We start from the raw sequence: 27,035 nt of genomic DNA, 5'->3' as shown, positions 1-27,035 counted from the left end.
GTTAAGCACCTGAGACATAATTGAACAGCATAAAGTGATGCACAGCGCCATAAAACCGCTGCACAGCCACTCACCGTGCTGCTGTAAGAAACTACTGCCAAACAGAAAGCTGTTCGGGAAGAGGACGGCGCACGGGGACAGTTGTTGTGCAAAGTGAGTCCAATAACGTAGACGCTCATTTTCCCTGTTTATCCATGCTAGCAAGGCCAGGAATGATCATCCCCACAGTGCTGACACTTACAACATGCAGCAGCGCTTAAGGTACTTAGGCATCCAGTCGTGTTAGTAGATGCGGAGGAAAGTGGCTAATAGCAAAGGGGGGGGGGGGTTAAAATAAAACAGTTACCCATGTCCTTCCTAAATTATGCATCAGAGTGAGATGTGTTGCCCTACGCTGTACATCCGGATGCCCCTCTGTGATGGGGTGCCCCAAAACCTTTTTTAAAAAAAAAAACATTTCTGATCTTACCCATGCAAATTCAGGTAAAGTAAATAAATGACACAACATTCCTCTTATAATTTAAACATAAACATACCATCTGATAATAAATAATCAAGCTGGTATTTTAGGCACAAAACATCAAAAACAGCTTCTGGAGCACCATTAGTCTCAGCAGATTCACCAGCCACCACCGCCACCCGTGTCAGGACAGATGCCCTTCAATCTCAATCTGGAGCTATGTCTACAACAGGGGATAATCATTAGATTATCATTAACAGGAGAAACTTAACTTCCCGTGTCTTGGGTTATAAAATAGTTCACGTTGAAGTTCGTGCTGGCACACGACCACCCACAGTCAGTGGGCACAACGCGCCTGCCTACGTCCAGCGTTACATCAGCTTCACCAAGCAGCACCTACGTCTCGTTCACCCACTGCAGCGTTAATACCTCAACCAGGGGGTGATCTCCTTTTTAGCACGCACACACGCACACACTAAAGAAAGATGTCTTACTGAGGGTGTTCTTGCTGCCCGAGCCGTCACGAGTCGGTTACAGTTTAAGAGGCCAGTCGTGACTTGTTCTATTTGTGTTTGGGTGTTCATCTACCAATGATCCTTTTCATGGATCAATGTGAAACTTTCTCTATTAAATCTCTACTCTATGTGTAAGTCAGCCAGAATTTTTAATTGAATCAAAATACAACAACCCCCCCCACCCAATCAGAATCTTGGCTGTCATCCACTTCAGATAAATTTGTGTCCTGATTTCAACACACACACAAAAACAAGGGTGTATAATACATGAAATTAAAACCCGAACCGATGTCTCTGTGAGAGTGTGTGGGAGTGGGGGTGAGAAACACGCACCGACAGTCACGTAGGCTACAGGCTGCATGTAGAGAACAAAAAAGAACAATATATAAGAGCCCTGGAGTCGTTGTTGAACAGTGATAGATAAACCTCTGACGTTTATTGCAAAAAAAACAATGTTGACTGCAAAAAAACAAAAAACAGGAAATGTATACCATCCAATTGAACATGAAAAAGTTGCATTTAAAGCTGCACTGCTTTAAACGTCTGGTTTGCACCGACAGTACGAAGGCGATCGTGTGTCGTCAACGAGTAGACAGTTTTCACCGAACGTCTTCTTTCCACTCTGTCGCGCAGTCATTTCCTCCGCAATTAAAAAGGCTTTCAGTCAAACAACGCCGCATCACAACGCTATTTATCATCGCGACAGGCGTCCTCCACTGTTCTCACTCACTTTAAAGCTTGATGTAAAAATGTACAGGGAGAAAAAAGAGCTGATGTCGACAGCTCACTGTGCAATAATTGGCTGAGAACCGTATGGAAATGATTCAATGTCTTCAGAGTCATTGTTATTCCGTGACACGCGCCAGGCTTTAAAGCGTTTCCCGTCGGTGCACAGTTACATCAACACACGCAGCGCAACTGTTTAATTGAACACCGAGAACATTTATTTCTTCCACTCTGTAAAAATATAATGACAAAAAAAACAATGCTGCAATCTTAAATCTGTGTAATTACAAGGCCGGATTCTGTTAACGTTATAAAGAACATTAAATAAATGCATTATCAGCTGAGTTTTCCATTCATTATCCTCGCTCTCAGGAGAAACTTCACACGCAGCCATGTGAAACACGAAGCAAGCTACAGCTTTAGCCGCTCAAACTGAGCTACAACGCCCCCCCCCTTAGGGCGACTAGTAGCACGTTGTCCCCTCTGATGCTAATAGTTCAAGATTTAATGACTGTATAATCACACAGTTTTGTGTTTTGCTAATTTGTCAGCTCATGGTTGCATTAGCAGCTAGCTCAGCTGTGGCCGCTGTTAGCACGGCTGTTTTGATGCCGTTTAAAGTTTTGTTTGTTTCCTCTGCTGCTGGCTTCACCTGGCGGGTTGCGTTCAGACTAAACGGTACAGCCAAAGCGACACCAAATAAAACCGAAAATATTAGCTTTAGGGCCCCAATTTGAGCTGCCAGATACACTGAGGTCAGTTATTGGGAGGGCACAGGTCGGTTAACTGCGTTCAAAGCTCCTTCCAATGATGCGGGCTGTAATTTCCGGGGATTTTAATGTAACAGGAACTTGAAAAGGAGATGGAGGCAATAAATTGTCTGAAATAAGCTCCCATGCAAGGTTAGCAATCAACGACCTGTAACAAGCAATTGCACAGCTGCCAAGTCTCGCACATCGACGGCAATTGACCCGCATCACATTCATTCACACCCTGCTGCGTATCCATCACGCGTTGAAAGTGGGAGACACTCTTTGTTCCCGCTTGGGTTCCGTCATCAGCTGTTTTTAGGTTAATGAGTTAAAGGATCGTCTCAGAAGGAGGAGCCGGTCCTGCTTGTCGCTTTCTTTTTTCTCAACACATTAATGCAATAATAATTGCAACGTTATTTTTATTAAAGCCAGGAAGTCTACTCCTCCTAGGTTAATAAAAATGTCATTATTCCTTAGCCACTCTATGAATATGGTATGAACTGCGCTATCATGATGTCTGAATCTTTCCGTGAACGCTTCTACATCATCCGGGCTGTTGCGGTTTCAAAGGTTATTTGAATGTTGATGGATTTAATGGGAATAAATCAAGTCAGGCAGACAATGCCTGCATTCGCTCTGCCAATATGCTCCGTCATTAAATTTGTGACTCCTTCAGGGTGTCTTTGCATTACGCCAAACGACTTCCAGCGCCTTAAGTCGGTATCTAATAAAGATCATCTCAGACACGTTCCTCTGAAGACAGTGCGTGCGTGTTTTCACGCAGTGATGTCATTTTTTACAGCAGGTTTATTGGTTGTCATTTTAGCGTTAAATCACTGTGACCTTGACTCGTCAGTTCCGCCATTAATCTCCTCACTAAAATGCAATCAAGCAGTGTCAGCTGTGCGAACGTGACGGGCACAATATATCGGGTATGAGCACTTTGTAGAGACAGACATTATGAAGTATATCTCTGACGTTTAGGTCTAGATCAGGGATATCAGGCTTAAGCTTTAAATATGAGAAAATAATCCTTTTAAAATTAAATGAAAGCACACACAAACTGAAATTCGTCATGACTTGAGAAGAAGAAAAAGAAATCCTGAAGATCTGAACCCAGTTACGACAGACAATGTCACGTCTCAATCGAGCGTCGTGGGCCTGTGATAGGCAGGCACAGAAATAAAAATAAAAATAAAAAAACGCTGAAGCTGCCGACATCGGAGCTGAAATGTTTTCCTGTCCTTTCTTTGTGGTTTCAAACGCTTGTCTTTCCCAGCATTCAGCTGAGTCAGACCTCCCACATAAAAGAGGCTTATTGTCAGAGAAGATGGGAGTTTTTGGACAGATAAGAGGCAGGCAGCAGTCAAGATATAAATGGTGAAGGGATTTAGTCATATCAGCTCTCTGAAAGCGGCTTGTATCTCTTTCACCCTCGCTGAAATGACTTCTCTCTCGGAGCGACTCAGCCCCCGTCTCCTCCACTAAAAAAAAATGATGTAGTATGTAGCTCTGGGGTCAAAGGGCAGATCAAAAGCTTCGCTGACCAGCCAACACCGAGGACAACAGTCTTCTATCCCTTGCAAACAAAAGTTAACAGGCAACGGCTTCCGCCCCCGGAGGGTCTTCCTTTGATACGTTTCATTTTCAGTAACAGCTCATCAGATCTGATAAGCATGGCACACTGTTGCCTGAAATGAAGTGCGTAATCCGATAAACAGGACACAGACAGAACATTCTCATTCCATCAGCATGCCGTGTCCTCGCCAAAGCACTTCCACTTCCTTCGCCTGAAAAGACTTTGCCTCCCACTTTTAATTAAATTCGCACCGTATGCTTCTCATCAAATGCTTATTTGTCTAATACATTAAATACGCGGCTGTGTTAGTTAATAATGTATTAATCCGATGAGTGGTTGACAAATACAAATAAAATATTAAATGTGATTCACCATTTATTTATTTATTTTTTAAGATGAGATTTTCTGTTTCATCTTAAATACTGTGAGCCTGGTGGCGTTAAATTGACTCATTACACATTAAACCTTTGTTTGTCTTAAAGCTTTAAAAAAACAAACATGTAAAACAGGATATAAACAGTGAAAATCCAAAATGTTTCAACCTTATTTATTATTTTAAATTTAAAGCCTGGACTTAAACTAGGCCTCAGCCTGGTTGGCGTGTCATACAGTTAGCTTTTATGCTTGATTACGTCACAGTGCTATGCTAAAACGCGACAGAACCAAGTTAATCACTTCCGGTTTGGGCAGGATGTATATCATTCTTACCTCATACATTAATAATAAACTCGTAATATAACTCACCGCTTAGATGTCATGGTTCCATGACGTGACCCCGGCATCCAGGCAGATCATCCGGGGCCGAGAGCCACCAGCAAGCGGCGCTTCATCCCCAGCTCGTCGCTGCCGCGGCCCCTGAACGTGTCGACGGAGGATCGGGTTACGCCCCGCCCCATCTTTAAGCCCCAGTCAAAGCGCCGGACAACGGACGCGAGCCGGAGACCGTCCGCCAGGAAAATAACATTCCGCACTCATGTAAGTGGCGTCTTCCTTCAATTGTTCGATCAAATCAATATTAGCAGACATTGTAGTTTTCGAAAATAATACTTTAGCTTTTTTTTTTTTTTTTTGGAGTCACCATTTTTTTCACCACATTCTAGCTAACGGGAGGAAGATATTGTGACGTCGCCGTGAGTCACAGAGCGAGAATGACGGGATTCCATCGTTACGTTTCGACTTTGAACTATTTTGTGTGGCTTTTAAACAGTCAGAAATAGGATCGTTTTGCTCCAAAAGAGCGGCAGACGCGAACTTCTTCACCGTCGGGAAGCCTGTTGCTTCTTCGCCCCGGGGATGAGATGGGAAGGAGGGGGGGTGGGGGGGTTAAGAAAAGCGGATTGTCACAAGTGTCTTGGCGTAAACACGAGAAAACCTTCGCCGGGTTTTTGTCATTATTTTGTCATTAATTTGTAACCAACGCGTTATTAATAAAGCACAAATAATCGCGAGTATACACGACCGATCTTTTCTGTTATTTGGGAAAACTGCGCCACAAAATCACAGCCTGTTATTAGCTATTTGTAGCCACGGAACATCACGCATAAGATTATTTTCATATGCTAATAGCGTTTTAAACTCTTTATTTGAGCAGTTAAGTAGTTAAAGTAGTTCCTTGTGCTCTTCATTCATCTGTAGATCGATTCTTTTAAACCACTAGTTATGTAAAACTAAAAACTTACCTCCCATAAATCCAGTACAATTTATAGTCCCTGAATGCAACACCATTCATAGTTAGTGCAATATATCGATGAATCAGATGCATTGGAAGTTGTGGCATGCCACGAAAGAATTCCACATTTTAGTATAACTTATATCTTTTCAGTCAAGTCCCAGCAAAAATGTACGATGGATCAATCACACCTCCTAATAAAGTGAATGTGTTAGAGTTCAGGCAGGTGATCATAATCGATCACCCTGATCTGTCAACCTGTCCCACAGCGGTAAAAGAATCAGGCGATGATTCTCCATCAGCACCAAAGATCTAATGGATTGTTCTTTGGACCAGGTCCAGCCTCTCCAAAAGCCCTCATCAATAAACGTCCATCGCCTTTTGACTATTCCTGCTGACATCGAGTCGACCCAACACTGCAAAAACCTGCATCCCTCCATCGCAGCGGCCGCCCTGTGACGAACCAACGTTCTGTTCTTCTTTGCAGGCCTTGAGGAGGAGACTCTGAAATCGCTTTTAATGGGAAGACGCTGCCGTCTTAAAAATGATTGAAACTATGGGTACGTTGTTTTTCTTTTCTCTCTGGAGCCAGAAATAACTGATCGCGTCGGTGTGTTAATGATCGTTAAAAATACACATGGAAATAGATGATTAAGCAAGAATACAAGGAGATTGTAGCTGGTTCATCGCTCGTTCCTCTGTTCCTAAATTGAAAGGCTGGGTTCTGGCGCGTCAGATATCAAATACCTTGTCAGTACGACCATAATAAATAAGACAAAACATGAAATATCGCCCGTGCGCCTTCATTATTTTTAATCACCGTTTCTAAAATGAGCATTTCTTGCAGGAGGACACGGGCGAGTCGGTCGAGTGTTGCTGGCTCTGCGTCCACGTTTGGCTCCTTTTTCTCCGCCAGCGTTAGAATTGGATTTCGCTCAAGGCACGCTCGTCTGCCAATGTTGCCATATCTGATAATGTTGCCATGTAGTTGTTTGTTTGTTTGTTCCCACGGAGGATCTATTTGTCCAACTGTCAAACGGCGAGCCAAATGCGTGCTGCCAGATTCTTTCTTTAAAGTCTCAATCTGTGGCCCGCGCACTTATGTTACCGGCTGTGACGGGGAACGACCAATGAGAGCTGGGGATTGACTCCTTTAAAATGGCCACACTTATTGTGTTTGGAGGCGTCGAGTGTGTTATCAAATCTGAAAATGATTTATGAAGGTAGAAGAATATTGAACGTTCGCTTTGTCTTCTGGAACGCACACACACGAGTGTGTCCCGCGCCGTCGCGGGACCTCTTTGTAGTGCGTCCTTTGTTGTTTCTGATAAGGGTGGCAATGAAAATGTTACCTTTGCTCGTGTAGGACCGGTGGCCAACAGCAAATAACAATCCTGCTGAGGCCCTGTTTACAACCTTTGTTCAGACAACAAAGCTTCTGACTGTAAGAAGCGCTTTGGACCTCGCGCAGGCCCTGCTAGGCGTTAGTCACGGTCGGCGGGCTTCGGGTATTGCTTCATTTTGGTCCAGATGACGGCGAGCTGGCCCATCCCCGCTAACAAGCCACTCCGGAGTTGCTCTATTGCGGAGCTTATGCAGGGTCCAGGAAGCAAACAGTGCAGCAGCGGCTTCTTCCTTTATCTCTTCCTACTGGAAGCCGTTCAGTGTTCCTGCGCATTAACCGTAAAGGCAGGAAAGGAGTCATTACTATTCTGCAGACGAACAGCATGTTGGGGGGGGGGGCTAAACCTGATTTGTGTACAGGACGGTCCGTTGAGCAGCGGCCGGCCTCGGCCGAGCCCACAGGCTCAGTCCATACGTGTGGTTCCCACTTAGGAACATGTATAAGAAACTGAAGTATCTATGGAGCAGGGATATTTAAAAACACAAACAAACAGCCATCACTATCTCCTTCCATGCTCTGCTGAAACCTCTGTCCTCATCGCCCCCCCCCCCCCCCCCCCCTCTCCTGCTATCTCCCCCCCACACACACACCTCTCCTCCTCCCGGTGTCCGCTCCTTCAATCCTGGTGCTGTCACTGAAATATGCGACTGCTTGCAGATACGCAGCGTGCCTTGCAGGCGGTGGAGCGACTCCAGGCTAAGCTGAAGGAGCGGGGGGAGGTGCCCACCGAGGAGAAGCTCAGCCTGCTCAAGTCCGTCCTCCAGAGCCCCCTCTTCCACCAGATCCTGGCCCTGCAGAAGTCAGTCCAGCATGTCAGAGACCAGGTAGAAGCACCATCGGTGGAAACGTGCATTTAAATGCTGTTCATTTACATGTAAACAGCGCGGTGACTGATGCAAGCCTGACCGGGTGATAAGAGTTCAAAGGTCATCATCGTCATGTCTTATAACAGGACAGATATTTTGCAGCTTACATTTTCAGTGCAAGATAAATAGTTATAATGCTTAGTTGTCGTTGGGTGACGAAGGAGATCGGTCGTCATGGTAACAGCAAAGTCACCGTGGCGACACTCTTTGACAACAAACACGTCGACTCAAGACGTGGTGACATTTCGTTGTCAAGACATCGACTATTCTTTAAGACCGGAGTCCAACTGAAGCCTGCAGCCGCGTTAGCTTCGGTTACACGTCGAATGAGAATCGCAGTAGAATAAAGTCGTAATGCTAACGGTCCTACCGGTAAGTTAGAGTTCCGGGTTCCTGGGTCGGTCTCGGGACGCGTCCCAATCATGTTTCTGCTGTGGCCAAATTGCTCTCGGGTTTCACGCCGGCCAGATAAAATGTGGGCACGGGAGAACAGATAGCTGGTTCAAGTCAGGGGCTCCTTTTCAGGCTGACCCCCCCCCCCCCCCCGCCCATCGAGAATTGAACATTAGAGCAAAGAAGGTGCTCTGAAGTCCCAGTGGGAAGAGGACGAGGCGAGCGTTTGGGAAATATGCGAGCTATGCAGTGGGAGGCTGGGATGCAACAGGCTTCTTACCCCTTGTGGAATTTATATTACGAAAAGCCTGCCGGCATTTTTGTTTGCTGGCAATTTAGCTTATTTCAAAAGAGTACATTCCTGCGTGTGTGCTTGTTTTAGTAAGCAGCGTTTCTCAGGCAGCTTTCATCCCAAATTCCCCTCAGATCTTAAAAATTAAAACAATTTCATGTTTCACAAATTCCAGCCTGTGATGTTTCCACCGAGGTCCGAACCCCCCTTAAGAAGAGCCGACACACGCAAACACATCCTGCCTGTCCTCTCTGGCTCCGCTACTTCGGCCTTGCATGGGCCTTTGTCGCTATGGCGACCAGGGCCCCGCTCTCCAATGAGAAAGAGGCCGCTGTGTGAAGTGGGGCAGAAGCAATTTCTTAAATGTGCAAGAACCAAACTGGAACTTTAATCCTCTTAGCCGGGCCCTTGCTAACAAAGATCATGCATGAGAGCAGCAACTTAGCCGCGTGCTACGCTAACTTAGCCCTACCCATAGGGTTTCTTTTTTCTTTGCAGAGTTAATGCATCTCTTTCAGAGGAGTTTTGTTCCTCAGGGCGCCGATTCTCTTCCGCGTTTAAGAGGAAAGTTGTTCGGGCAACTTCTTAACGCAAGTTCACAAGGACGGCTTCGGCTTCGGCGCCGCCGCCGTATGCCAAACGGCGTGCTTAGGAAGCGATCGCTGCGTATCATGTTTGTCCTTTTGAATCCGATTCAGATGCTCGTAAACATTATGCCCTTTGGCTAATGAAATCGAGGGGGGGGGGGGGGGGGGCAGTTTTTTTTACTTTGTCGTCGCTTTCACGCGATTCATCTGCCACACAAGTAAAGTCATCGCGGTAATTAAATCCCAAACATATTAAGGCATCCAGATGGCCGGCGATGCTTTCTCCTCTCCACGATGGAAATATTGTATTTGGAGACGAGTCGTCGTCGGAACATCAGCCAAGAGCCATTATCTCCTGAAGGATTAGGTTGCCATAGATCCAGCTAATCGCGGTCGGATAACAAACTATCTGGCGTCCCGGCGGACTCAGACGACGAGACGTCAGCGTTTTGGTGTCTAAAATTACATTTTCTAACCGCTCCGTGCTCACAGAAGGAATAATAATGCTTTTTGTTTCAGCGTTTAATTGTCTCGCGTTGCATCGGCGCCAGCGGCTCAAAGGGAATCTGTGCTTCTGTTGGGTAAGACGAAGCACGCTGCTCTTATATCTCCTGTGTTTTTCTAGGGCGGCGTCCCGGCGCCGCGTGGGAGCGACCTTGGCGATCATGGCGCCGTGCTCAAACCCAACGGCGGCCTCGCCTCCTACATCGACACGTCGGTTGTTGCTCAGATTAACGGGAAGATTCCACCTGAAGACTTTGAACTCGTCGTTCGCTCCATGGCTCAGGTTTCTGTTTCTATGTACCGCTTGTTGGCTTCGTGTTTTAGTACCTTTAGCGTAAAAACATCGGCGCCTCGTCTGTAATCGGGCGGATCGCCTTGAACCTCGACTCGAATAGTCAAAGAGGAGAACCGCACTTCGCTCCGCCTCCCTTTCTCCTGAGGCACTTCAAACAGACTTCTAAAGGCTGCCTGCAGCTTTGATGCTTCACGCCATCGCTAATTGGGGGGTCATGTGTGCGTACTTCGCAGGGGCGCTACTGGACCCACGTGGAGCTGGAGAAGCCGGCGTCGGGAGGCCTGGGCTTCAGCGTGGTCGGCCTGAAAAGTGAGAACCGCGGCGAGCTCGGCATCTTCATCCAGGAAATCCAACCGGGAAGCGTGGCTCACAGGTACCTCAGAGAAAAAGATACGATTCCCGATGCTTTGATCAGAGGCGACCGCCCTGACCGCCCCGGCTTCCCCCCCCCCAGCGACGGGAAGCTGAGAGAAGCTGACCAGATCTTAGCCATCAACGGCCAGCCCCTGGACCAGACGGTGACGCACCAGCAGGCCATCGGCATCCTGCAGAGCGCCGCCGAGCAGGTGAAGCTCACGGTAGCAAGAGGACCCATACCCAAAGCGGCTAGCCCCGTGGTGTCCCGCACGCCCTCCGCCGCCAGCACGGCGTCGGCGACCTCCAGCGCGGTACGCGGCTCCGCGTTTCCCGTCACGTTCGTGTCTCCGGGAATAACGAAGCCCGTTTTTTGACGTCGGCTCGTTTCTCCCCGCTCGCCAGTGGCAGCACGTGGAACCGGTCGAGCTGCTCAACGACGGCACCGGCCTCGGCTTCGGAATCGTGGGAGGGAAGACCACGGGGGTCATCGTCAAAACCATCCTCCCCGGGGGCATCGCCGATCAGGTGACGCACGGCGTCCCGTCGGGGTCGTCCTCCCTTCGGTACTAAAAAAGCTGAACGCTCTTTTCCTGCTTCAGGACGGCCGACTGCGCAGCGGCGACCACATCCTGCGGATCGGAGACACCGACCTGCACGGGATGGGCAGCGAGCAGGTGGCCCAGGTCCTCCGGCAGTGCGGCAACAGGGTGAAGCTCGTGGTAACCAGGGGGCCCGTGGAGGAGACCCCCCCCGGGTCCGCCGTCATGCCCGTGGTGCTTCCCACCGTCGACGAACAACAGGTGCAGCTTCGCCGGACGGCGTGCTACCGCCGAGCGAGTGGACGTTAACCCGTCTTTGACCTTCACGCAGGACTACGAGGACGAGGAGACGAACGCGTTCGACGTGAGCCTCAGCAAGAACACGCAGGGACTGGGCGTCACCATCGCCGGCTACGTCGGGGATAAAGACTCAGGTGATGGAGGAGTCGGGTTCGGGCGCTGCTGCAAAAACATGAAATACGTCTTCATTTGAAAACCGGCAGCAGAGGCATGTTTTGATTTTAAAACGTCCTCGTTTGCCCCGAGAGACGAAACACACGACATCGCACTCCGGCGTTTCTCTCCCCGCGTCTCGTTTAGTGTCTCGATTCACGACGCGTCTTCCTCATCTCTGTTGCTTTTCAGAGCCCTCTGGTATTTTTGTAAAGAGTGTCACGAAAGACAGCGCCGCGGATCACGATGGCCGCATTCACGTCGGAGACCAGATAGTTGCTGTGAGTTCTGTTCTGTTCGTAGCCCGGTTATATATAAATTATGTATTTTAATGTAACTGCTGTATGGATCCGGGGTCTTCCTGCCTGGACATTAACAATGACTTGTGTAATTTGACAAATACTGTCTGATGGAAGCTGCTCCGGTCCAAGTTGAATCCCTCGTCTGACGTGCTGTCGCCCCCTGCAGGTGGACGGCGTCCACATCCAGGGATTCACCAATCAGCAGGCAGTGGAGGTGCTCCGACACACCGGCCAGACGGTCCACCTCAAGCTGGTCCGGCGGGGCTTCAGACCCGACGAGATCCCCCCCGTCGCGGCCCCGAGTGTCGCCATCCTGCCCCCCTGCGCCACCGACACCGTAATGAGGGAGCTGGAGAGAGAGGGGGGAGAGGAGGCCGCTCGAGGTAGGAGCCATTAAACGAGAGGAATTAATGAGGACAGAGGAAAACGCATTCCTTGTTACTCCTCATCCAGACAAAGAGAGTTGTTTGATGTGTCAATGTGTGTGTGTGTGGGGGGGGGGGGGGGGGGGGGGTTCATGACGCATCGTCAAGTTTCTGTCATTCATCAAATTAAAAATTGAAAGGGAGAGAATTTAATCCAGGTGACTCTAAAAAAACAGAGACTTGTGATTTATTATGAATGAGAGACGTCTGAAGCATCTCTGCTCCTCTGCAGAGGGATTTATAACTCTTCCATCAGCTAATCTCCTTGTGTTCACTAATCAGCAGCAATACTTGCTGTCCCAGATGCAGGCGTCGTGTCCGCGTGTCACACAGTGCAGGACAGATCTCTTTTGTGTGTTTACCTCCCCCCCACAGATCAGAAGCTGCTCCTGACAAAGAGCGAAGGATCTGATGTCAGCCCGGCTGCGGATCAGCTGACAGAAGACAAACACGGTAGGAGCCTGGGGGTCCGGAGGGGGGGGGGGGGGCACACGCCTGGCAGGTAAAGGGCCATCGTCGTCGGGACCACACAAAGAGTTCCCCTTGAATCGAGAAGCTCGATCACACGCGTGGCTCGTTCGTTGCGCTTTCTAAGGGTCGACGCTGACGTCCTTCGAGGAGGAAGAGCTGACGAAGAAGTGGGAAGAGATCCTGGGTCCGAGCAACGAAGTCGTCGTAAGTCAGCGCCGTCCGTCGTGTGGCGTCCGTCGCTTCGGCTCTGGTCGTGAAACTGCGACGCGATCTCTGCGGCAGGCGGCTGAGGTGGAGAAGCTCAGCGAGAACAGCGGCCTCGGCATCAGCCTGGAGGCCAGCGGCGGGCACCATTACATCCGCTCCGTCCTCCCCGAGGGGCCGGTGGGCCGCGGCGGGAAGCTGTTCAGCGGAGACGAACTGCTCGAGGTACATCCCTCCCCCTGAAAGAGAACGCGCCACTGAGGGCGGGAGACCGGCCCCAGAATTATCGCCTACCTTCTCCTCCCGCAGGTTAACGGCGTATCCCTCATTGGGAAACCCACAAGGAAGTCGTCCGGATCCTGAAGGAGCTTCCGCTCCGCGTCCACATGACCTGCTGTCGGCCCGCCCCTCACCTGCAGAGCGACATCGAGGCTTTGCCGGCGGTACCGGAATCGAAGGTTAGCCAAAAAACATACAGGAAGTTTAGAGAAAGCGCGTTAATCTTTTTCTCTGCATGGATCAAACGTCTTCAGAGCTGAGGGATGTAAAACACAGTCAGGGACTCTCTTCATCGCTTACATCAATGCATGCTGGGAAATGTCCCCCCCCCCCCCCCATCTTCATATAAACAAGAGGCCGTGTTTGTTCTTCTCCCCATTAAGCATTATTAGCTTAGCCTCGGCTGCCACTCGCTCCGCGTTGAATTAAGACTCGGCGATAAGCAGACGAGCCCGAAAGTTTATTAACTGCGACTCTGGCGACGCTTTCAGCCGGAGATACGAGACATCAAAAGCCGCTTTCCTTTGGGGAAGGTGAAGGGGGGGGGGTCTCGCAGTTCTCCAGCGTTATCTATGATAATGTAATAAGTCCCCAGCATCCCAAAAATATGTCCCCTTTTATCTGCTGCCAGAATCCCAAGCTAGCGACGCTAGCAGGAGGAGGAAGGCACGCTGTCACAGGGAGCTTTTGGGCTTCTCATCTGCAGAAACAAACAGACCTGAGCAGTTCGCTGGCGTCCGACGACTCGGAGGCGAACGCAGCGGCTGGCGTGCAGGATAACGCGGCGGGCGACGCCATAGGATCTCCTCTGGCGATGTGGGAGTTGGAGATCCAGAATATCGAGCTGGAAAAGGGAGAAACGGGATTGGGATTCAGCATTCTGGACTACCAGGTGGGGGGGGGGGGATTCGAAACGGCCTTTCCTGAAGTTTAAGGCCTGTAATCATTTACCTGTTCTCTCCAGGACCCGGTGGACCCCGCCAAAACGGTGATCGTGATACGCTCTCTGGTTCCCGGTGGCGTGGCCGAGCGGGACGGCAGGCTGTTGCCGGGAGACCGGCTGGTGTACGTTAACGGCACCGACCTGGAGAACGCGAGCCTGGAGGACGCCGTCCAGGCCCTGAAGGGGGCGGAGCTCGGCCAGGTCCAGATAGGAGTGGCCAAACCGCTGCCTGTAAGACCCAGAACTAGGGGCGATGCTTTTAAAGCATTGTTTTACCACGCGAGGGCTTTGATATTTGATCTTTTAGCGATCCGACCAGCGTTCTCTCAGTGGCGGCGGCCGGCCTAACACTCGCTCTGCCCTCAGACCGCCTTGTACTGTTAGAAACAACAAGGACGCCTCTCATGACCTTTGACCCGTCCATGCATCATGGCTATTTAACTCTATAGAAGGTCAACTTCATGCGTCTAACATCTTTTCCCATTCCATACTAACTTATTTATACGTCAAAAAAAAAAAAGAAATCCTCGGAGCCACTGAAAGAATTTCTCCACTTTCCTAGGGAATATGTGGATTTTATTCCCACTCTCCGCACCCCTATGGTGAGCAGGAAATTACTCCGACATCCACCCTCCACTCATTTGACTTCGGCAATATTTTGGTTGGAGGAGGAGAGGAAGAAGGACTGTCGGAGGGCGGCGTTTACCGAGCAGAGCCGGCATTGGTCAGTTAGCTTTTGAGGAATAACTGGGGGGGGGGGGGGACCAACCAGACGTTTACTGAAGTGTGGAAAACAGAGTGCATGCGATGTTTGCTTCAGATCGATTTCACAAAGAGATTTAAGCCTCAATGTTTTCGACAAGTAGAAGTAATAAAATGCAAGTTCGACCTGATTGGCTGGGCCCAAACTGCTTTGAATGATTCCCATTCGCTGCCGCAGATCGACGGCAGCGACGCGGACCTGTCTGTGGAGAAGCTGCTGGATCGCTCTTACACCGGGATGGAGGACGACACCTTCCAGGCGTCGATGACGGCGCTCCACGGGAGCAGCCGCGGCGCCGACCTGGATTACCTGCAGTCGTCCACGCCGAAGGTAAGTTCTACGAGGGTTGTTGCCGGGGATGCTTCTGTTGCTCGGGGGGGGGGGGGGGGGGGGGGGGGGGGAAGAGGACGGCAGCTCCCCAAGAGAGCAAACAGGAGAGCAACGGTTTTCCTTGGGCTGCACGTGCGCTTCAAGTTTTTTCCCAAAAAGGTCAAACATGACCTTATTTGTCAGGCCTTCCGTAGGAAGTGGCAGCCTGGGGGGGGGGGGGCGTTTTATCCCAGTGAAGGAGAACTTCCTACTTTCACACGACTTCCTGTTGAATTCCCACTTGCCGTTACAGCCAGCGAGCCCGTCCTTCCGTGGCTCGTTACAGAGAGGGCAGGGTGGCGGGCCGAGCGAGATGAATCTGCCCCCGTGGGGCAGTTGTCTAACTGGCATAGTGCTTTGTTTTGCCCCAGCTGACGGCTCGCCTCCACATACTGGACGAGACGTCTGCCTCCTTCGCTCCTTTGGGCTCGAGGGCCCACGCGGCGGATTTTAACGCCCTCCTGAGCGGCTCTGATCGGTTCCTGGGACGGCACCCGACCAGCGAGGAACCGGAGGCGTGCACCGAGTCATACAGCCCGTTTGGCGGATTTGGGACGGGATCAATCGCCCTGGATGAACCTGTGGACTCCGATGTCTATCGGGAGGAGCCACGCGGAGACGCCGAGACATTGACGGAGGTAATCAAAGCGGCGTGCTACGCTGAGCGACACCGTTACGGCGACTTCTCATGAGCCTCGATGCCCTTTGACATTCTGAGCCTAAAACCTGTCCACCGTTCCCCTGAAAGGACGAGGAGATCGACCCGATCGACCCGGCAGGAGACGGGGACAACGAAGCGCCCACCTCGGGGAGTCATTTTGAAAGGACCATTACGGTTGTCAAGGGCAACTCCAGCCTCGGTTTGTGTTCAGTTCTTCTTTCGTTGCACATTTGAACCTCTAGAATGTCGTGGAGTCGCTCCTCGGATTCCCAACTAGCTTCTTCTCCCTCACAGGGATGACGGTCTGCGCCGTGAAAGGCGGTCTGGGGATGCTGATCCGCAGCATAATCCACGGCGGGTCCATCAGCCGGGACGGGCGCCTCGGCGTCGGCGATCTCATCATGGCGATCAACGGGGAGCCCACGGCCAACATGAGCAACGCTCAGGCTCGGGCCATGCTCCGGAGACACTCTCTGATCGGACCGGATATGGGGTGAGAGCAGCAAAGTAGCAGAAGCTGATCAATCGATCCCTGATTCTGCGTCAGTGAAAACCTGATTTAGTTTGTTCTTGATTTATTTTACCTGCTCTTCCCGTGTGTTTAAGATGGCACCCGTTTTAGCTTTGAACGCTCTTCTAAAACCAAATCAATGCCGGAATTACAACCCTTCAGCTCTAAACTCGTAATAACCTGCAACAGGAAGTCGCCGTTCATTGATCACAAGTCCCTGAACTAAAGCTGGCAGTCTGTTAGCGTCGGTGCATAAAAGCCAACTCTCCACGTTCTAGATCTGCTTGCGCCCCCGAGGACGATCTGTGCCCGTTTTATGTGTGAGTATGGACTAACCTTCAACGCCGGCGTGACCTTTTCCACCTCGGGCTTCCTCCCGCTTTTCGCCGTCGAGGCGTCGCTGCAGTCGTTTTCAAGAGCTTTATCCAGACAAGAATTAGAACGTCAAATCAATGCCGGGGTGAATCTCAGAGCAACCACGGCGTGATCGATAACCCTCCATTCTTCATTTGTCTTCGGGCAAAGACACTAAAAAAAAGAAAATCATGTCATTTTCTAACACACACGGTGAAAACAGTATCTGGATAAACCTTGGCTGCATCCGGGCGTGGCGTCCTCTATCCTTTCACCTCCATCACTAACAAGCTCAGTAATGATCTGTCTGTTCTCACGTTAATCACTGGCGTTTAACTGCATGCCGGCACGCCCTCACTGATCTCACGCATCGTTTCACCGCATGCTCGGAGCCGATCCGCAGAGGATCCGTCTTCATGCAAGCGTGGGAAAGTGTTTCTGAATCGCTTAGAAATAGGACTTCAAAGTCGGAGTCAGATTTTTCTTCTTCTGAATTAGGAATCAGCCTTGAATACGCCACTCAGATTCGTCACATGTTAATCGACGGAAGACATTTATAACGTTAAAAATCTGCAATAAAGAATTGACCGCGCCTCCCATTGGGCAGGAGAATACGGTTACGCAGCAGGCGCTGGCCGTAATTCCCACATATAGAGTCGCTTAAGAGATGTAAATGTCAATAATGATAACTTTATTTAATTAAAAGCAGGGATATTTTAGCGACCGTGTTGCACTTTAATTCCAGCGTTGTAATTTCAATGTAAACGGGAGCATAATTCCCACCCGGGTGGGTAATGAAGCCTCCTGTGTGTGTGTGTGTGTGTGTGTTCAGTATTACATACGTCCCAGCGGAGTATCTGGACGAGTACAAGGCCAGCTTAGCGAAGCCGAGTGAAGACGTCTTCTCTGAGACGGCTCCGGTCCCAAAGTATGTCCTCAAAGTAACAATCAAAGTTAATTATCCTTTAGATCGCGAGGTCAAGTTACGAAACACAAAATATCTGTTTCTAGAGATATTCCTCACCTCCCCGAGAGGGAAGACGGCGAGGGAGAGGAGAGCGCCTCCTACAGCAACTGGAACCAACCCAGGAAGTGAGACCACGTCAGGCAGACCCGTCCCTCTGAAACTACGGCGGGACGGAATGTCATTTATGCTGATCCCGTCCTCAGGGTGGAACTCTTCCGGGAATCGGGCAAGTCCTTGGGCATCAGCATCGTCGGGGACGGGGGATGGGCAGCCGGCTGAGCAACGGAGAGGTGATGAGGGGCATTTTTATCAAGCACATCCTGGAGGACAGTCCTGCTGGACAGAACGGGACCCTGAAGACCGGAGACCGGATCGTGGAGGTGAGGGGACATTTAGGGGTCTACGAAGACTTTCTTTTCATCGCGCTAGCTTTGAAGAGCTTGACAGGCGTCTTCCCCTGACGCGTCCTTCGACAGGTGGGCGGAGTCGACCTCAGAGACGCCAGCCACGAGGAGGCCGTCGAGGCCATCCGCAGGGCAGGGAGCCCCGTCTCCTTCCTGGTCCAGAGCATCTCCCACAAACCCAGGGTAAGCTCAAGTTCAAAGGTCACAGTTTCCACCACGAGTACATCTTTAGGGCACTTCCAAAGACAAAGCAGAATTTTTAGCTTCTCTAAATCGTCGGCACCTTATTCCAGCGCTTTATTTTTAACGCCGCTCCAACCTTCGCATCCGTCCCAGAGTCAGTGTGCCGCCCCGCCATTAAGAAACAAACCGCCGCTTTGGCATGCATGCCGCATCTCACGCCCCCGGTAATCTGTCTCTCTTTTTGTCTCCCTCGCTTCCATTTCATCAGCCCTCCATCACAGTTAATCTCAGTTGCATTATCTCCCCCGACTCCTCTCTTTGTGTCTCTCACTGTTTGCCGAGTCTTTTTTTTTTTTTTTACTTCTTAACTGCATCTTTGACTTTGACAAACACGCAACGTGTGAAGTGAAGACAAACCAGAATTGGAGATTTGTTCTGGGAGGGGAGGGGGGGGGCAAAGAACAGAGGGCTTTGATTGCAATATCAAGATCAACCCGCTATATTTTCCATCGCAGCAGGAAAACACAACCCGCCGCGATGCTTTTTAATCAAACGGGTCGCCGAACGGTTAAATCGATTTGGTCGCAGGTATCTCAGAACGCGTTACGCATCCAGACGAGACTCCAAATGCAATTTAACCGTTAGATCTCACAAAGGAAGTCATCAGACGAACAATAGAAGTGGAAACGAGGAAATCATTTATACCTGTGTGGCCACACGGCTGTCAAGATGTGCTCCCGCCCAAAGTGGAATGGGTAATCGTTTAAGGGGGGGTAGATTTAAGCTCCTCAAGAATTCATCACAATGAACTGAATAGCCTGGAAAACATCGTTTTGATTGGCCGATCTGTCTTAAGCGCCATCGGCTGTTCAGTAACGAGAGAGTCCGACGGCGCGTCCTCGCTGCGTCCCTTTAAGTGTCCGTCGCCTGTAAATGGTGAATAATCTCATCGTAGCCCCCCGGGGGGGGGGGGGGGGGGGGGGTCTGTGAAACATTCTGTTGAATATTTCAGAGGAAAGCCGCTCCCTTTCGTGGTTAATCATTTAAGGAAACCCTGAATATTAATTGCTGCCAGTCTCCGTGCAGGTTTACTAAATAAAGGAAATTCAAACGCCATTCAAAAAACATTTCCTTCCTGAGCGTTTTCATTTTGTTTGCGCACCTAGCATGAAGGTTTTGAGTTCTATTACGGCGTGTCGTCGCGCGCGGCGCCTTATTTATACCCCCCGTCTCTTTATCCCAACACGACGTCGTATCATAGCCGAGGCTTTTACTTTGAGTGCTTTTGATTCTCCTCTCCTGTCGCCGCTTTTAAGGCCCGATTTTCCTCAATTACCCCTCAAACATGGTCCCGAGTGCCTCAGTGGCAGTTTAAAGGAGACAGCTCGACGCTCGGCACAAACACAGAAGAACTATATGCTAGCGTGTCTCTCTTTTCTGGGTCTTTCAAAACACCAGACATTCTAGCGATGCGTTTAAAGATAAATGGTCAATCTTGGATCGCAGTGTGTGTGTGTGTGTGTGTGTGTGTGCGTGTGTGTGCGTGCGTGTGGTTTTGTCCTGCTTTAGACGATAGTTGAGACAACGTTTTTTATATTTAAGGTGACATTTAAGTGAATATTATAAATTTGCCTTTGCGTCTTCCTCCTGCGAAGCGGACACCGCTAACCGACTCCGGTGAGGAGAGCGTCGCCGTGGCGACGAAGGACGACAAGGACAAGGTTGGTGTTCCAGCTGAGCCGCCGAGGACTTTTACCCGCCTTCCTCTTTGTAGTTCTCACAGCCCGCTAAACACTTTGTCTCTTTGTAGGCGGGTCACAGTAGACTTTACCTCCGCCTCCCCCCAACTAACCCCGTCACTCCTACCCCGTTTAAGGTTCGTGTCTCTCCGTGTCGTCCAACTGGCGTCTATGCGAAGCCATCATTATTTTCCAGCCTAAATTAACATGTCCTGCTAAAGAACAGATGAAGCCACTGATGAAGACGAAGCATATGGCTCCCGTTGATCGCGGCTCTCATGCGGCTTCCCATCTCGACGCTACGCCATCCTGTGTAAAGTGGATATAAAGCCTTCGCCTCTCTTCTTAACTTTCGCTAATAAACTATTTTCCAGACTCCCTCTGTGGCGCGCCAGCCGGCGAAGCGTGAAGCGGGGAAGGCATCTCCTCCCGGTGGCGTCCTCCTCCTGCCGGTGGTGCCCCATGTGGGAGAGACAGACACAGACACGTTGACGGAGAGTCCTGGGAGGCCTGCTGAGCCCGAGGAGGAGGAGGAGGGTGAGTTTGGGTTCTTCTTTTAAAGGGTGCGCTCCTATATCCCGTCAGGATCGGCAGTAAAACGTGTCATTAGTTTATTGAACCCCAGCTTGGCCTATTAGAAGTGAGTCCTGGCGTTGTGTACTCCTGAAAGTTTCACCTTAATTGAATCGATTAGACAGATGGTTTATTCATCGACTTACCACGGCGTGCTTTATCGTCCCGCTGCCACTAGAGGTCCTTCGAGTTGTACGTTTGGGCCGCCTGCCTGTAAATCCGCCCGGAGTCTGCATTGAAGAGCGCCGATTCACCCGCCGGGCCCGGCCGTACATCACCCATCCCGAAGGGCCCGGCGCCCCAATTAGCCTATTAGCATCCTGCAGATATCAATTGTAAGACGACCTCGCCGCTGCAAGGAGAGCGGGGTCAGAGTCGGTCACACCTCAGGCATGGAGCTTAAAGGACAGACTTCCTGGGACCCGGGGTGTGTGTGTGTGTGCGTGTGTGTGTGTGTGTGTGTGTGTGTGTGCCCATCCTGCGGGGATAAGATTGATGAGTTTGGGTCCAGGAAGGTGAGCTGTGGAGATTAGTCCAGGACTGATGGTCCAACAATGGCAGGGAGCCCAGAACAACGGGAGCTATCTAACTCACCGGAGACAGGAGGGGGGGGCGGAGGAAGAGGGGAAGGCTGGGGGGGGGGGGGTAGGAGGAATAACAATAGAGATACGATTGAGACGGAGCGATAGAAGGTGAAAAAGAAAAGACAAAAGCAGCCTGACATTTAGAACTTTAAGCATTTACTTTCCGTGACTTAGCATCCCATCAGATCCCAACTCCGAGCGAGGATCGATCCGGAAGCTGAGGCTCGGCACAAACCCGCCACCGTGGCGTGGCGTCCTCGGCTCACGTCTGTCTGCCGTGACTCTCGCCCGCCTCTCCCAGAGAACATCGTCCAGCGCTACGGCAGCCTCCCAGGCGACCTGCACGCCATCGAGCTGGAGAAAGGCAAGACGGGCCTGGGCCTCAGCCTGGCGGGGAACCGGGACCGCTCCCGCATGAGCGTCTTCGTCGTGGGAATCGACCCCGACGGCGCGGTCGGCCGAGACGGACGGATGGTGGTCGGGGACGAGCTGCTGGAAGTGAGAGTTTTATTAGCAGTTTGAGGGATGCTTGTTTTTATCGTGAAGTCTGGACAAACATTGAAGATTTGAAGGTCGCCTTGTGTATAAATCTCCATTTGTGCATCCTCTCAGATCAACGGGGAAGTCCTCTACGGCCGCAGCCACCAGAACGCCTCCTCCATAATCAAGAGCTCCCTGTCCAAAGTCAAAATCGCCTTCGTCAGGTATGAACCCGGTTCAAGCGTCTGACGGTTGCATCGACGCGCTCACAGGAACCGCATTTCATTGTCAAGTAAAGCCTGTAGTGAAAACTGACAGAGAACAATCGGATTCTAATGTAACGCTCTTCAAAGGTCAATAGAGGGCGCTGTTGGAATTCAGCAGAACGCTGCAGCTGAGGAACCCAGAATCTGAACGCTCTGAATCTACCAGTTCCGGGTCCCTTTATAAAACTGGACTGTAGCAGCCCCTCTATCGGCACAGAGCTGTGCGACCTTTGACCTTCGGCCTTCCATTTAACTCCCATCCCTTTCCCGACCCCGTGAAGGAGACACCATTTTGGTTATTGCACACAAATGGCAGGGAAGCAGTGTCTCACTTCCACCTCTGCGCTCTCTGGAACAGGAACACGGAGGCGCTCCAACATATGGCCGTGGATCCGGTGAGGGAGTACGAGGGAGACGCGGAGGAGGCCCACGCCGAGGTACGGCCACGCCTCCCGGCAGAACGCACGCAAACCTTTTTGATCTCCTGAAAGTCTCCGTGTGGTCCGGGAGATCCTCCCCAATCGAAAACCACAAATAGCAGCGACTCATCAACACAACGTATTTAACCGCGTTCTGTACGCTCTGTTCCCTCGCAGCACGGAGCCGCCGGCGCCGCCGGCGCCGCGCATCACGTGAACCTGAAGGTGAGATGCATCCTGGGCTTTTTGAAAGTCCGAACAAGAGAAAGAGAAAACGTCTCGTTGCTCGTTTGTGCTCTACCTGATGCTCTAACCCTGAACGTAGGAGGGCCGGCGGCTCGCCATCACCTCGGAGGGGGGGGGGGGGGACAAAGTTTGTGTCGCATCTGATTACAGGTCCGATGGCGTCCGATTGGTCGCCGTGATGATGATGATGATGATGATGCTTCTTGCAGGACGAGCTGCTCGCTGTGAACGATGAATCTGTGGGAAACGGCGTCGGTCGCTTGGACGGCGTCTTCGCCGGCCCGCCGAGCGCTACCGCGCTGACCCCGAGTCAGTCGGAGGCGGAGCCAGGCACCAGTGAGTCCTGTGATTTCTCATCGCCTCCACTTCCTGCTTATAAAATGACTCGATGGCGTTCCGTTACTTCCTGCGATTCAGGTCAGAGCCGCTCGTCCACGCCTCCCACGCTGGCGTGCGACCCGGCGACCTGTCCCATCATCCCCGGCTGCGAGACCACCATCGACATCTCCAAGGGCCGCACGGGGCTGGGCCTCAGCATCGTGGGGGGCTGCGACACCCTGCTGGTAGGAGGCCGCGCCTTAAATAGACGCCACCCACTTAGAAGCTTTGATGGAGGCGGGTTTCAGGAGGAGGACGTCCTCCTGCCTTCCGGGGAGGCGGGGCCGGGCTCTTTGTCCGGCCTCCGCCGCGGCAGACAATAGCCAACCCTGGAATGTAACCTCTGAACCCCCAAACGCCACGCCGCACGCCTTCACCCTCCCTGTTTCCTCTCACTCCAGGGCGCCATCATCATCCACGAAGTCTACGAAGAAGGGGCGGCGTCAAAAGACGGCCGGCTGTGGGCCGGAGACCAAATTCTAGAGGTGCGGCACGGATGTAACGAGCATCACACCTCCGACCCGGGGGGGGGGGGGGAGGCGGGGGGGGCGTTGACATTAAAGCTACGATACGATTTGAAACATGAAAGCGACCACCGGGTGTAAATCCGTGTCCGAGTCTCTCGACTTTGCCCTCGCGCTTTGTCACAGAGGGAGTGGGTGGAGCCCAGCGGTAAAAGACAGACACACACACGCACACACACACACACGCACACGCACACGCACACACACACACACACACACACCCTGACCTGGTTGCCCTCCAGTCTTCCTTTCAGGCTCTGAGCCGAGCCGTGGCGTTCAGAGAAACCGGGTCAGGGTGGTTAGCCGGGGAGTCATTTGCACGTGTATGGAGAGAGAGAAAGGGGCGTGGCTTAAAAAGGTTCGTCATCAATCCATTAAATGCCCAGCGAAGGTTCTCACGGACGCTGGTGGGAAGGCAGCGCTCCTTCGGCTTGTAAACTTCACCCCGTCGTTTTCGTATTGTGATCCGGCGTCGGGACGTTGATCGAGAGGATCCGACCTCGCTGTGAACCCTGACCCTAACCCATCTAAGCCAGGAGGTCGGGTTCACCCGCAGGTAAACGGGATGGACCTGCGCGAGGCCAGCCACGACGAGGCCATCGACGTGCTGCGGCAGACCCCGCAGGGGGTCCGGCTCGTGGTCTACAGGGACGAGGCCCAGTACAAGGAGGAGGACCTGTGGGACCCGTTCACCGTGGCGCTCCACAAGAAGCCCGGCCAGGGTCTGGGCCTGAGCATCGTGGGGAGGAGGTGAGCGCCGGACGACGACTCCAGATACGTCGGAGCGGAACTCTGTGAATGTCCTTTGGTTTTGGTTTTTATGCAGGTAAAGATTTACTCTGTAGGGTCCTAGAGAGGGGGGGGGGGGGGTCTTGAGTCGCGTCGGACGCCAGTCAGCGAGCGCCAGATGTTGTTCTCAGTCTTCTCTGCTGCAGCGGTTTTCGATCCGAGAGTCGGAAAGCCAAATAGTCTCGGGTTACAAACCAAAAACGCTCGGCTAAATCGGAAAGCGCAAGCTAGCAGTTAGTGGCGAGACGCTCGACGGCCAAGTGGCTCCGGAATGGGAGATCCTGCGGGATCGAGTTGCCCGGGGGGGGCGAGGGGGGGGTTCTTAGTCATCATTTTCTCTGGAGTGAACTTAGATGACTCCCGACTTGTGACCATTGATCTATGTTGCTGTGGCAACGACTCCTGTCCTCAACACACCAATCCCACCTACGGCTTTTGTTTCTTTTCCCTTCTTTCCTTTCCCACCAGGAACGACGCCGGCGTGTTCGTGTCCGATATCGTGAGAGGCGGTTTGGTGGACGCCGACGGCCGACTGATGCAGGGAGACCAGATCCTGTCGGTCAACGGCGAGGACGTCAGGTCGGCCACTCAGGAGGCGACGGCCGCGCTGCTCAAGGTAGCGGTTCGGATAGCCGCCGGCGCTAGCCCGCGACGGAAGGCTAACGCTCACCGCGCCTTGCGTTGCAGTGCTGCGTGGGGCCGATACAGCTGGAGGTCGGGAGGTTTAAGGCGGGTCCCTTCCACTCTGAGAGACGGATGTCCCAAACCAGTCAGGTAAGATCGTTGACCTCAGACGACCTCCTGATCCCTGGAAACAAGGAATCGGAGCAACACCGAATGCCTTGATTTCAGATGAGTGAGCCCGGCGGCACCGAGGCGGCGGCCCGGTCGGGCTCGGACACGGGGAGCCTCCCCGACGGCACGGAGGAGCCGAGCGGGAGTCCGGACCGTACGTATTTCTGATTAATGCCTTCGGCGTTCCGGTTTGGAACATCCTAAATGGCGCCTCTCCAGCTCCAGAGCATCAGGACATCAGGACCGTCGAGTTCGCCAAAGGAGCCGAGGATTCTCTGGGCATCAGCATCGCGGGGGGCGTGGGCAGCCCGCTGGGCGACATACCGATCTTCATCGCCATGATGAATCCCGCCGGCGTCGCCGCCCAGACCCAGAAGCTCAAGGTACGACCCCCACGCCCCCCTCGCCGGACCCTTTGTTTGACTCCCAGAGGAAGATGAAAAGTCCCTTTGGCTGCCGTTCCCACTCACTTTGGGAATCCGAAACCCTCCCGGAGGTCGAGAGCCTGCAGCCGTTAGCGGCGACCTCCGCTAGCGGAACGACAATCGTAGCTCTGTGCGGCGCCGACTGGAGGAGGACAATAGCCGCCGCTAACGCGGATAATAAATCCCCCGCTCATGCATTCAGGTCAGGGAGGGGGTTGAACTTTATATTCACGCTGCGTCGTCCTTCACAGGATGAGAATCCTGCGTTTAGCTTGTGTGTGTGTGGCGCTATGATAGCATTAGCATCCTGCTAACCAGCCTAGCGACGCTCTGACAATGTGACGGTCTTCCTTTGGAGGTCGGGGACCGCATCGTCAGCATCTGTGGAGCCGGCGCCGAAGGCATGAGCCACCTCCAGGCCGTCGCTCTGCTCAAGAATGCCACGGGCCCGATACAGATGCAGGTCGGCGCGCGCACGCACGCACGCACACGCACACACACACGTCTGAGGAGAGACCGCCGTCACGCCTGTTGTCACCCATAGGTGGCGGCCGGTGGCGACGCCACCGTGACAGGCCCCTCCCAGGAGCCGCTCACGACCAGCTGCATCTTCCAGGACGACCTCGGGTAGGAACATTTCGTGGCTTTGTGGGCGTCGCCCCCCCCGCCACCGCCAGCTCAGGGGCAGAACAATAGCCCCCCATCACACCATCACACGGGCCCTAACTGTCTCCGTCTTCCGTCAGCCCCCCCCAGTATAAGTCCATCACTCTGGGACGAGGACCAGACGGACTCGGGTTCAGCATCGTGGGCGGCTGCGGCAGCCCCCACGGAGACCTGCCCATTTACGTCAAGACGGTTTTCGTAAAGGTAACGTCCGACGGGCCCTTCGATTGGCTGATAAAAACGGGCTCATTAATCTCAGCCCGCCTTTCTCCAGGGAGCGGCGGCGGAGGACGGCCACCTGAAGAGGGGCGACCAGATCATGGCCGTGAACGGGCAGACCCTGGAGGGCGTCACGCACGAGGAAGCCGTGGGCATCCTGAAGAGGACCAGAGGGAGCGTGACGCTCACCGTGCTATCGTAGGCACGCCGCACGCCGCACGCCGCTTCTGCCGCCCTCACTTAAAGCTCGTCCACGGCGACAGGCCCAAGTAGCAGCTAGTAAATGAACTGACACACCGATTGATCGATTCGTTCCATTTCCTGTCCGTGTCGAGATGAAGACGGCTCTTAGCACGAAGTCGCTACACGCGGCTGAGAGACCGTTTTTACCCGCCGGAGGCTAGAATGGCCATTTTGTAAACGCGCCGTTTCGTTGAGACGTCCCTGAAGGCAAAGACGTGAACTCCTTGATGTATTCGTCCACAAAGCGAGACGAGGACGCGAGGACTCGAGCCTGAAGTATGAAACGTTCGCTCCGTGAACCTGAAGTGTTGTGAGACGAGTAAATAACTGACCTGGTTTTATTTACCCCGAAACGACGCCCGTCGGCGTGCGTTGTGCGGTCCGGCCCGTCGTCCTGTTCACTCCGAATACGCGGCTCGAGTACTGTTAAAGACAGAATACACACTGAATTAAATAAAAAA

General features: G+C 52.3%; 1 protein-coding gene across 1 annotated transcript; it reads left to right on the top strand.

The window, feature by feature from the left end:
* The first annotated feature begins 4,951 nt into the window (after positions 1-4,951).
* On the top strand, positions 4,952-27,029 carry LOC137911677 (multiple PDZ domain protein-like). Its single transcript, XM_068756057.1, is given in 50 exon segments — positions 4,952-5,007; positions 6,189-6,261; positions 7,764-7,930; positions 9,870-10,031; positions 10,277-10,416; positions 10,498-10,711; positions 10,803-10,925; positions 11,000-11,200; positions 11,271-11,373; positions 11,585-11,673; positions 11,861-12,077; positions 12,495-12,572; positions 12,715-12,794; positions 12,873-13,019; positions 13,104-13,125; positions 13,128-13,252; positions 13,780-13,965; positions 14,038-14,247; positions 14,579-14,740; positions 14,957-15,109; positions 15,520-15,786; positions 15,897-16,008; positions 16,104-16,302; positions 16,599-16,640; positions 17,507-17,602; positions 17,686-17,766; positions 17,845-17,891; positions 17,894-18,021; positions 18,118-18,238; positions 18,388-18,452; positions 19,884-19,955; positions 20,039-20,104; positions 20,342-20,514; positions 20,609-20,619; positions 21,426-21,622; positions 21,737-21,828; positions 22,229-22,307; positions 22,467-22,514; positions 22,745-22,871; positions 22,953-23,098; positions 23,315-23,398; positions 23,994-24,187; positions 24,695-24,842; positions 24,914-25,000; positions 25,079-25,175; positions 25,241-25,404; positions 25,805-25,909; positions 25,991-26,073; positions 26,193-26,316; positions 26,387-27,029. Coding segments are annotated over 49 exon segments (5,997 nt in total). The 5' UTR covers positions 4,952-5,007; positions 6,189-6,245; the 3' UTR covers positions 26,534-27,029.
* Positions 27,030-27,035: the final 6 nt, after the last annotated feature.

This window comes from Brachionichthys hirsutus, chromosome 23, assembly GCF_040956055.1.
Source record: "Brachionichthys hirsutus isolate HB-005 chromosome 23, CSIRO-AGI_Bhir_v1, whole genome shotgun sequence".
Lineage (NCBI taxonomy): Eukaryota > Metazoa > Chordata > Actinopteri > Lophiiformes > Brachionichthyidae > Brachionichthys > Brachionichthys hirsutus.
This window is presented reverse-complemented; position numbering and strand designations above follow the sequence as displayed.